This window comes from Euleptes europaea, chromosome 2 (assembly GCF_029931775.1).
Source record: "Euleptes europaea isolate rEulEur1 chromosome 2, rEulEur1.hap1, whole genome shotgun sequence".
Classification (NCBI taxonomy): domain Eukaryota; kingdom Metazoa; phylum Chordata; class Lepidosauria; order Squamata; family Sphaerodactylidae; genus Euleptes; species Euleptes europaea.
In genome coordinates, this window is record NC_079313.1 from 137,101,223 (window position 1) to 137,112,741 (window position 11,519).

General features: G+C 52.7%; 1 protein-coding gene across 1 annotated transcript in view; it reads right to left on the reverse strand.

Annotated features, from left to right (window-relative positions):
• FKBP1A (FKBP prolyl isomerase 1A) overlaps nucleotides 1-1,612 on the reverse strand; it is a 30,053-nt gene extending 28,441 nt beyond the window's left edge. Inside the window, exons 1-2 of the mRNA XM_056844587.1 lie at nucleotides 1,560-1,612; nucleotides 1,084-1,131 (exon numbers count right to left, since the gene is read on the reverse strand). Of these exons, the coding sequence (XP_056700565.1) occupies nucleotides 1,084-1,131; nucleotides 1,560-1,596 (85 nt within the window). The 5' untranslated portion in view covers nucleotides 1,597-1,612. The remainder of the gene's footprint in view (nucleotides 1-1,083; nucleotides 1,132-1,559) is intronic.
• Nucleotides 1,613-11,519: the final 9,907 nt, after the last annotated feature.

An 11,519-nucleotide genomic window follows, 5' to 3' on the forward strand; every position in this document is an offset into this window, starting at 1 on the left:
GAGAAGCAGGTGAGTCAACCTTAAGGGGGTAATAGGAGCATTGAAGTGCTGAAGACGTACCACCAACAGGGCTGGAACACCAGACTACAGGCAAAGGGAGCCATGAATCGGGGAGGAAAGGGAGTCTAGAAATGCTCTCATGGAATATAAAAAAGGGCCCCCAAAATATGAGCAGTCCAACACACAGGAACGCCTCAACGTACTTATTCTTTCCTCTCCCCCCCCACAAACTCTTAGCAGTCAGTGGTATAAAGCAAGGGGGAAATGGGGGGGGGGAGAGATCCTGCAAGGTGCAAAACCCCCTGCCCAAGACGCCTCCTGGAAGACATCCACGGCAACGTTAAAACATTAAGGCTACTGACAGCTTCCCCAAGCCATACCTTGTCCGGATAATTCCTGCCTCCCCCAGCACAGCTGTCACAGAGAACCTGCCCTACCCACCAGCTGCGCCCCCGAAAAAGGCGCACGAGCCTCGGATGCACAGATGGCCCAGAAGGCAGAGCGCACAGGACCTTTTGGGGGGGCCACCACAGACAAGTCCCTGTTCTCCAGGGCAGACAGGGTGGGGCCATCTCTTGGCCACAGGCACCAGCAGGTGCAGCCCCAGTCGCGGGAAAGGGGGGTCTCGCAACCAGCAAGCCAGCCCCCCCCTCCCAGTTCCACAAAGAGAATCCCTTTGTGCGTGAGGCTCGGACGCACAGCCGACCCAGAAGGCAAAGCACGTGGGATTTTTGGAGGGGCCACCACCCACAAGTCCCTGTCTTCCAGGGCAGACAGGGTGGGGCCGTCTCTTGGCCATAGGCGCCAGCAGGTGCAGCCCAGTCGCCAGGGAGGGGGGATCTCAGCCAGCTAACATCCCCCCTCTTCCAATTCCACCAAGACAATCCCTGATCGACGTCAAGTATATCTTTACCTGTCCAGATCCTGTCTCACGGGGGGGGGGGGAATCCCTTAAAGTACTCCCACACGGTCCATTGCATTGCATTGCATGGGTCAACCCCCCTAAAAACAGCCGACCCCCTCCACTCCCCCAGCCCACATTATGCGCTCTGCAACCCCCCTCCCACCCCACTCAAGACTCACCCGTGTAGTGCACCACGCAGGTCTGCCCGCGCTTGGGGAAGGTCCTCCCTGGGGGGTCAGAAAGGGAAAAACCCGTTAGGGGTTTGCAAATAGGAGAGGGGGCGTTTGCAAATAGGAGAGGGGGGGTTTGCAAATAGGAGAGGGGGGGTTTGCAAATAGGAGAGGGGGGTTTGCAAATAGGAGAGGGGGGGGTTGCAAATAGGAGAGGGGGGGTTTGCAAATAGGAGAGGGGGGGTTTGCAAATAGGAGAGGGGGGGTTTGCAAATAGGAGAGGGGGGGTTTGCAAATAGGAGAGGGGGGGTTTGCAAATAGGAGAGGGGGGGTTTGCAAATAGGAGAGGGGGGGTTGCAAATAGGAGAGGGGGGGGTTGCAAATAGGAGAGGGGGGGGTTGCAAATAGGAGAGGGGGGAGGATCGACCCCCCCAATCCACAGTGGGGTGGGGGGTTGGCTGCAGCCGGCCCCGCCCGCGGCTCACCGTCCCCGGGGGTGATGGTCTCCACGTGCACTCCCATTTCGCCCGCCCCGCAGTAGCAGCCGCTCCGTTCCCACGAGCACCAGCAGCAGCGGCAGCAGCAGCGACGCCCGGAACGGTGGAGGTCGGACCGCGCGTGCGCAGCAGAGGCCCCCGCGGCCCCGCCCCCCGCGGCCTCGCCTGACTCGCTCGCCCCGCCCCTCCGCGGCCACGCCTCCCCTGGGATCCCCCAGAATGCCCCGCGCGGCTGCGGCCGGCGGGCGGAAGAGGGAGGGGAGCGGCGCCATCTTGGCTCCGCCTGGGGCGGGGAGCCGCGCTTCCCCTCCGCCGCCCGAGGGGACGAAGCGGGGTCCCTGTCTGCGGAGGCCCCTCTCGCGGTCCGGACTCCGGAAAGGGCCGCTTGAGCCGAGCGGGGAGGGAGAACGAGGGCGCTCTCCCTGCACGCAGAAAGCTAGCGCGTCAGGGGAGCCGCGTCGAAGGGCTCGTTTTCTTCGCGCGGGGAGATTCTGAGCCAATGCATGGAGAGTTTGAACAGGAGGAGCCGAGTCAGTCTGTGGGACCGTTTCAGTATAAATCAGCTTCATGTGTATCAGACCCTGGGTCCAGCAGAGTCAGTATTGTCTTACTCAGGCCGGCTCTCCAGGGTCTCAGGCACAGAGGTCTTTCACATCACCTACCTGCTTGGTCCCTTTAACGGGAGATGCCGGGGACCGAACCTGGGACCTTCCGCATGCCAAGCAGAGGCTCTACCACTGAGCCACAGCCCCTCCGCTCAAATGTGATGGACCGTGAATACACATGAACAGACATGAAGCTGCCTTCTGCAGAGAAACTGCTGAATTAGAGTTGATATTCAAACTAAAGCCAATGCATTTACCTGGGCTGAATAAAGACCTTGCATTCATGGCTTATTACCAATGCTGATTTCTCCACACCCATCTCTCCCCTGAACATCACAGACTCTTCTGCATACCACACCTCATCCCATCACGCCTGCTATTCACATGGACATACTGTTAACATTTACATACCAATGCTTGTCTGAATTCACTCTCCTCTACTTAAAGACAGATAGATTCACAATCTAGCTGTATCTGAAGAAGTGAGCTGTGGCTCACGAAAGCTCATACCCTGCCAGAAAATATTTTTGTTAGTCTTTAAAGTGCTACTGGACTCTTGCCCTTTTCTACTACTGCCTTCTACTGAATCAGACCCTCGGTCCATCAAAGTCAGTATTGTCTACTTAGACCGGCAGCAGCTCTCCAGGGTCTCAGGCAGGGGTCTTTCACACCACCTGCTTGCCTGGTCCCTTTAACTGAGGAACCACTTTTAACTGTCAGAAAGTTCTTCCCAATGGTTAGCCGAAAACTCTTGATGTAATTTGAGCCCGTTGGTTCTGGTCCGACCTTATGGGGCAACAGAAAACAACTCCGCGTTGAACAGATCTCCAGACTACAGAGACCAGGTTCCCCTGGAGGAAATGGCAGCTTCAGAAAGTGGACTCCTTGGCATACCATAGAGTCCAGGAGCGACAGGAGTCCTAGAGTAACATCACATCCCTGCAGAGATCCCTCCTGTCACCAAACTCGGCTCAGTCATCATCCACCACATCTCCAAAAGTTTCCAATTGGCAACCTGAGTTTGGATACAACATCCAGGTCTCCAAACCCTGCCCCCTGTGTAGGAACAGGTTATACAGGCAAGAGTTGCTCTAGCTCACTGGTTCCCAACCAGGGGTCCACGGACCCCCAGGGGTCCGCAAGAACTAAATTAAGGTCCGCGAAACAAAGTTATAAACCCATAATAAATTAATATTTTCAGTTAAAAGTTCTCTATTATAAAAATATATATTCAAATATTATTCTAATGTTTAACTAACAGTTATGATTGAAGTTTATTTTCAAATTCTCGGAATTTTTATTTTGAACCTTGGGGTCCCTGCACCAAACAAAAAAGTCCTAGTGGTCCCTGGTCAAAAAAAGGTTGGGAACCACTGCTCTAGCTCTTTGCTGCATTAACTTCTTACAGTCCACCCCCTTGCATTAGACTGGAAAAAACATCTCCATGGAACAAACCCACTTCTCCCTGCTTAGCTAACAACGCTATTAGCTTGCTGAAACCTCCTCCGCCCCCACAGAGTTCAGGATAAAACCTATATTTTCAGTAATGCTTTGGAAGTTATGGTACATCAGTGCTTACTTGTGCTGTCAAGGCCTAGAGCCAGAGGCTGGGAAGTGGGGTCACGAGCGCTCCGAAGTCAAAGCCAGGTTACTTGTAGAGCTTGGTTTCAAGTAGCAGACATAGTCCAGGATCATAGGCACATAGAAACAGGTAGCAAGACGTAATCCAAGAGAATAGTCAGAATTCAGTCCAGGGTCAGAGCTTAGCCACAAATATAGCTGCAGTTAGCCCAGGGTGGCAGCACACAACGTTCCCACATCAGCCTGGGTGCAAGCATCTGTTTAAATAAGCCTAAGAGGAACCAGCTGCTGTTGGTGGTTCCTCTGACTCAGCACTCTGCTGGAGGGAGCTCATTATCCTCATTGCTGTCAGCCAGCAGTGCTCTTTGTAGTGCTTGCAATCTAACATTCCTTCTACGCTTGAGTAGGAATGTTCTGCACCTTTGGCACAGCTGCTCCAGCGGCTGGGGAAGGCTGCTGTTAGACACAGGTGAGTCCCCTGTCCTGGTTGGTTGTAGGCATGGGGAGGTATTCGTCTGTCTATGCCTGCTAAGTCAGCTGGGGTTCTTTCCTTACCCTGTCTGCTGCTTCACAGTCCTCTCCTTCTGAGGAGGCCTCCGCTTCAAGGTTCCCTCCTCTTCCAAGGAGGCCTAGGCAGGCTGACTCATTACTAGGGTTGCCAGCTGTGGTTTGGGAAATACATGGTGGTTTGGGGGGCGGAGCTTGAGGAAGGCAGGGTTTGGAGAGGGGCGGGACTTCAATGCCATACAGTTCAATTGCCAAAGCGGCCATTTTCTCCAGGTGAACTGATCTCTATCAGCTGGAGATCAGTTGTAATAGCAGGAGATCTCCAGTTGGTACCTGGAGGTTGGCAACTTTACCCAAGGCATGTGCTTTCTTTCAGCTGTTTCAGATTTCTGCAGTCCTGGTCATATTACATTGCTTATTGGATGTCCCATCCTGTTAACTGCATTGATTTACTCCAGGGGTCTCCAATATGTAGTGCCTGTGGGTGCCATGTACGGTTGCCAACCTCCAGGTTTAGCTGGAAATCTCTTGCTATTACAACTGATCTCCAGCCGATAGAGATCAGCTCACCTGGAGAAAATGGCCGCTTGGCAATTGGACTCTATGGCATTGAAGTCTCTCCCCTACCCAAACCCTGCTCTCCTCAGGCTCCACCCCAAAAACCTCCTGCCGGTGGCGAAGAGGGACCTGGCAATCCCAGTGCCATGGCAACCGCCAACATCGAAAGAGCCAGCGTGATGTAATGGTTAAGAGAGGCGGACTCGAATCTGGAGAACCAGGTTCGATTCCCCACTCCTCCCCATGAAGCCTCCTGGGTAACCTTGAACCAGTCACAGTTCTGTCCAGACTCTCTCAGCCCCACCTACCTCACAAGGTGCCTATTGCGGTGAGGGAAAGATAAGGCAATTGTACTCTTTTCGGTAGAGAAAAAGCAGAGTATAAAATCCAACTCTTCTTCTTTCCCGGCCCCTGCCAAGTATTTTTAGAAAGGGGAGAGGCCAGGGCTTCCGAATGGCCCTTGGGGATGTGATCGGCTGTGCAGATTTTTGAAAACGTTGCTTTAGCAGCAGCTTCCGGCACAGCCTGAGGATGTGTGTCTGAAGGCAAACTGCGGCAGCCATAGTGTGGCCGCTTCCGCCTCCTGTGGCAGCGATTTTGTTACAGCGCCCACCACCCTGCGCCAGATTTCCAAAAGTGCCGCCGGGCTCAAAAAGGTTGGGGAGCCCTGCTTTGGAGGCTCTGGGTTGTGAAGCCGGGACCGTCTGGCAGGCCCAAGGTAGCCGAAGAGCCCAGTTTTCGGCCAGCAGCTCGGTCCCTCAACCCCAGGAAAGCTCTGATGCTGCAGACTGCAAGGCAGGTCTTAAAAAAGGAGACTTGGCCGTCAATGCGAGAGAGTCTCACTCCCTGAGAACACCCTGTCTCCGGCTGCTCGCTCCTTCGGCATAAATAGACGGGTTGCAAAAAGCAATTACAGTACGGTGGGAGGCAGTCAAATTGGAAGTCGTTCAGGAATCTGGCAGTTTCTCATGGCTTGATCAGTCGCCGGCGGCTCACAGCACACAGTCAACTGCCATTTGGATACGGGCTGTATTCCTACAAAGGGCCGTCGTCTCCCACAGACGTCGTCCTGTGGCGAGGTCTCAGCTGAAGAAGAAGAAGAGTTGGTTTTTATATGCTGACTTTCTCTACCACTTAAGGAAGAATCAAACCGGCCTGCAATCACCTTCCCTTCCCCTCCCCACAACAGACGCCCTGTGAGGCAGGTAGGGCTGAGAGAGCTCTAAGAGAGCTGTGACTAGCCCAAGGTTGCCCAGCTGGCTTCATGTGGAGGAGTGGAGAAACCAACCCGGTTCACCTGATTAGCCTCCATCGCTTATGTGGAGGAGTGGGGAAACAAATCCAGTTCACCAGATTAGCCTCTGCCGCTCACATGAAGGAGTGGGGAATCAAACCCGGTTCTCCAGACTAGAGTCCACTGCTCCAACCTACTGCTCTTAAACACTACAACTGCTTTGGGTGCCATGCTTTGGGTGCCGTGACCCAGTGATGTTAAAAAGGCGGAGATGAAAAGCACAGCCTTTTCCGTGGCGGCACCCTGGTTGTGGAACTCCCACCAAGCAACTATGGCTAAAAACCGCATCTTGGCACAACACACCATTCACTTCTGGAACGCACTCCCACAAGGAGTGATGGCGACTTGCTTAGGTGGCCTTTAAAGTGCACTAGACCAACTCATATTTATTTGAAAGACTCACAAACTTTCTGGCAGGGTCTGAGCTTTCTTGAATCGCAGCTCACTTCTTCAGATATAGCTGGAATGTGAGTCCATCTGTCCTTCAGTAGGGAAGAGTGAATTCAGACAGTGCTATTGGCATTAGGTGTCTGAATTCACTCTTCTCCTGCTGTGTCTCTCAGCCCAGCTACCTCTTCTGCCTGAAATGACATCTGTTTGACAGGATGTCTTTTAATCTGCACAGCCAATCAGAGGCCCTGCTGAGCAAAAGCCCCATTCTAGCCCCACCCACTTTCTAAAAGCACTTGGTGGTAGGGTTACTCTGGGCTGGGAAATACCTGGAGATTTTTGGGGTGGAGCCTGAGGAGCGAGGGGTTTGGGGAGGGGAGGGGCTTCAACGCCATAGAGTCCAATTGCCAAAGCGGCCATTTTCTCCAGGTGATCTGATCTCTATCGGCTAGAGATCAGTTGTAATAGCAGATCTCCAGCTAGTACCTGGAGGTTGGCAACCCTTCTTGGTGGGCACCAGGAAAGGTATTGGTGGGCGCCATGGCACACATGGACATAGGGTTGCCAGGGCCCTCTTCGCCACCGGCGGGAGATTTTTGGGGCGGAGCCTGAGGAGGGCGGGGGAGGGGAGGGACTCCAACGCCATAGAGTTCAAATGCCAAAGTGGCCATTTTTCTCCAGGTGATCTGATCTCTATCGGCTGGAGATCAGTTGAATTAGCAGGAGATCTCCTGCTACATTGGGGACTTCTGCTGTGTAATATGCCCAGCCCTCACTCGGTCTCCTTCGTGCATCTGATAAAGCCAACTGTGGTGTTTCCAGCTGGCTCAATTTAAGAGGTCCAAATGCCGCCCACACTGTGGAGGTTTCATCTAGCCATCAGCTTTCGAGAGCCACACTCAAACGCCCTCCTTGCTTACAGACGCAGAACCGGGGAATGGCATAGATGCCCCCTGCTGCAGAGCGCTGAACAACTCACAGAGGGAGAGGGAGCGAAACGTTCAGACCGGTTTCCAAGGCGTGCAAAATAAAGGGGTGCTTTTTGTCGGCTGAACTGAAGCCACCGCCGAGCTAAATGTCCTCAGAAAAGTTACGTTTACAGTCAAACTGCAAAGCATAAAACGCAGCGTGAGGCGCATCAGGATTCCAGCCCACACGGTGGAACGTTAAAAGCACCTGAATACAAATCACACCCCTCCTTCGAGCTTTTGGCAGGGTGGAATAACAGCTCTAAATTTCCTGGCACCAGAAGGCTGCTCTCTTTCAAGAAAGGGGGGGGGGGGAAGAACCCAGAATATAACGGGAATAAATTGGCAGGGCAGTGTACGAGCTGTTCGCCGCCCACTCCATCTCAGTGGGATAATGCAAAAATCAAAAGCTGCAGAAGGAAATGCAGCCTCCGTGAGCACACCTCTTGGTGTCTTGGCTGCAGGGCTACATTGGGCCCCCAGTACCACTTCCAGGTTTTGGGAGGCCCTGGGCAGACAGCACCCAGGGGGCCCTCTTCTGTCCACACCAGACCCCCCTGCATCCTTTTCCACCCATCCCCCTGCATGCGTTCCCACCTGTGAGCCCTTCCCCTTCTCGCCTCATATGAACACATGAAGCTGCCTTCTACTGAATCAGACCCTTGGTCCATCTCAGTCAGTATTGTCTACTCAGACCGGCAGCAGCTCTCCAGGGTCTCAGGCAGAGGTCTTTCACATCACCTACTCCCTGGTCCTTTTAACTGGAGATTCCAGGGATTGAAGTTGCCTTATACTGAATCAGACCCTTGGTCCAGCAGAGTCAGTATTGTCTACTCAGACCGGCAGCGGCTCTCCAGGGTCTCAGGCAGGGGTCTTTCCCATCACCTACTTGCCTGGTCCCTTGAACTGGAGATGCCGGGGATTGAACCTGGGGGACCTTCTGCATGCCGAGTAGATGCTCTACCACTGATCCACAGCCCCCCCTCCTGTGATCACAGCCGCCTGCACCGCATTCACACCCTTTCCGCAAAAGCACTGGCCACTGTGCAACATCTTCAAGTACTTGAAGGGCTGTCGTATAGAGGAGGGGGCCAAGTTGTTCTGTTGCCCCAGAAGTTCAGACCAGAACCAACGGGTTGAAATTAAATCAAAAGAGTTTCTGTCTAGAGACATTAGGAAGAATTTTCTAACAGAGCGGTTCCTCAGTGGAACAGACTTCCTCGGGAGTGGCAAGCTCTCCTTCCCTGGAGGTTTTTAAAAAGAGGTTAGATGGCCATCTGTCAGCAATGCTGATTCTATGACCTTGGTCAGATCATGAGAGGGAGGGCATCTTGGCCACCTTCTGGGCATGGAGTAGGGGCCACTGGGGGTGTGGGGGGGAGGTGATTGTAAATTTCCTGCATTGTGCTGGGGGTTGGACTAGATGACCTTGGTGGTCCCTTCCAACTCTATAGTTCTATTATCTGCTTCTGCATGTGCCTCCCCATCAATGCTGTGGACCTGGGAGAGTGGGTGGTGTAGTGCTTGCAAAAAAAACGGGCAGGGAGAGATACATGGACAATGGCAGGGGGGGTGAACGGGGGGGGGTCTGTGACAATGGGCCCCACCAGAAGCCCTGGGCCTGGCAGCTGCCCTACCTCAGGATATGCTGGCCCTGGTCCTATGGGCCCCACTCCCAGGTCTTTTACACTGCGAGCCAGGGAAGCTGCTCTTTGCAGACTTTCCAAACCCCCGTAGGCTCAAAGTAGGGAGACGGAATCGTGTCCACACAGAAATTCCCTTCCGACCTTTAGGTCCATTTATGGAGGAAGAGATAGCAGGTGAAATCCCCCCTCCCTGATGCATTTAGCCTACACCAATTCTGAAGATATGAGGAGGAGGAGGAGGAGGAGAGGTAGAGTTGGGTTTTAGATGCCGACCTTCTCTACCACTTAAGGCAGAATCAAACCAGCTTCCAATCACCTTCCCTTCCCCTCCCCACAACAGACACCTTGTGAGGTAGGTGGGGCTGAGAGAGTGACTAGCCCAAGGTCACCCAGCTGGCTTCGTGTGGAGGAGTGGGGAAACAAATCCAGTTCACCAGATTAGCGTCTGCCGCTCATGTGAAGGAGTGAGGAATCAAACCCAGTTCTCCAGATCAGCGTCCACCATTCCAAACCACCGCTCTTAACCACTACACCGCTTAACCACTACACCAAGCCCTTTGAGAAACACCAGAAGCAGAGGCTGAATTCTCTAAACAGAAACAGCTGGCCGCTTCATGTCAATGTAGCAGGTTGGAATGTTCAACACACTTCACAGTCCATCAAAGTCAGTCTTGTCTACTCAGACCGGCAGCGGCTCTCCAGGGTCTCAGGCAGGGGTCTTTCACATCACCTACTGCCCGGCCATTTAAGCAAGAGATGCCGGGGATTGAACCTGGGAACTTCTGCGTGCTGAGCAGAGGCTCTGCCAGTGAGCCACGGCCCCTCCCCAGTATCTTTTAGTAATCCTCACAACACCCCTGCTGGGTAGGTCAGTATTATTATCTGCACTTTTCAGACCGAGGAATGCTGCCCGCTGGAAAGATAACCGCTTGCCTCAGGGCCGAACTATATGCGATGCAGGGAATTGTGTCTTAAAATAACTATGCGGGGGGAGGGGGGCCGGTAATCTGGAACTGTGCTACCGCCCAAGGGGCAGGACAAAGCCGCTCTGGCTAAAGCTAAGCCTTGGTTGCAGGAACTTCAAATTAATTTTTTCTGCCTTCTTCCTTAATTCCTTAATGGGTAGTAAGAAATACCAAGATGCACACCAAGGCCTGGCTCTAGAGTTGCCAGGTCCCTCTTTGCCACTGGCAGGAGGCTTTTGGGGCGGACCCTGAGGAGGGCGGGGTTTGGGGAGGGGAGGTCTTCAATGCCATAGAGTCCAATTGCCAAAGCAGCCATTTCCTCTGGGAAAACTGATCTCTATTGGCTGGAGATCAGTTGGAACAGCAGGAGATCTCCAGCTAGTACCTGGAGGTTAGAAAATCAGCACAGATGTGAATGTATCACAAAGTGCAAAATTGAGTGCTACAATATATATTCACCCTGACCTGGATGGCCCAGGCTAGCCTGATCTCGCCAGATCTCAGAAGCTAAGCAGGGTCGGCCCTGGTTAGTATTTGGATGGGAGACCACCAAGGGATACCAGGGTTGCTGTGCAGAGGAAGGCACTGGCAAACCACCTCTGTTAGTCTCTTGCCAGGAAAACCCCAAAAAAGGGGTCGCTGTGAGTCGGCTGCGACTTGACGGCACTTGACACACACAATATATATATATACACACATACTGTTGATCCAATATTAGACACAAAACTATCCTAATTCTAAATATATACAAAGTAGGATAGTTTTGTGTCTAATATTGTATCAACAGTATGTGTGTATATATATTGTAGCACTCAATAAGAATTTTGAACTTTGTGATACAGAGATTAGAAAATCAGCACAGATGTGAATGTATCTATTTCATTGTGTCTATTTCATTGTAAGTACCTGGAGATTGGCAACCCTACCTGGCACCCACACCATACCTTGGCCTCTTGGCGGGGTGGGGGGTGGGGACCCGACTATCGCTAGCAAACTGACTTTCAAGAGAAGCACCCACCCTTCAGGAAATTCTTGAAACTCATCGTGACAAAATGATTTTGCTAGGTCACACTCTTTGTTCATTTTATTTTTTAAAAAAAAACATTTTTAATCACAACCTCCTCTGAGAAATTCTGGGTGTGGAGTCCATGATGCCCAGCGCCATTTTATCCAAACAGCAACCCTGCAAGATAGGTTAGGCTGAGAGGGAATGACTGGCCCAAGGTTATTTGGTGAGCTGTGCAAGATCTCAGAGAAGGCCGATGTGGAGAAAGACCAAGTTTCGGACAAGGGTACCTTTGGCATGGTCACCTGGATCCCAAATGTTTGGGACATGTTGGAATTACACATCTATATGGTTCCAGTGAATGTCCCTTTCCCTTCCTCATACAAGGGAGGGGCTTCCAGGGATCATAAAGACACAACAGGATATAT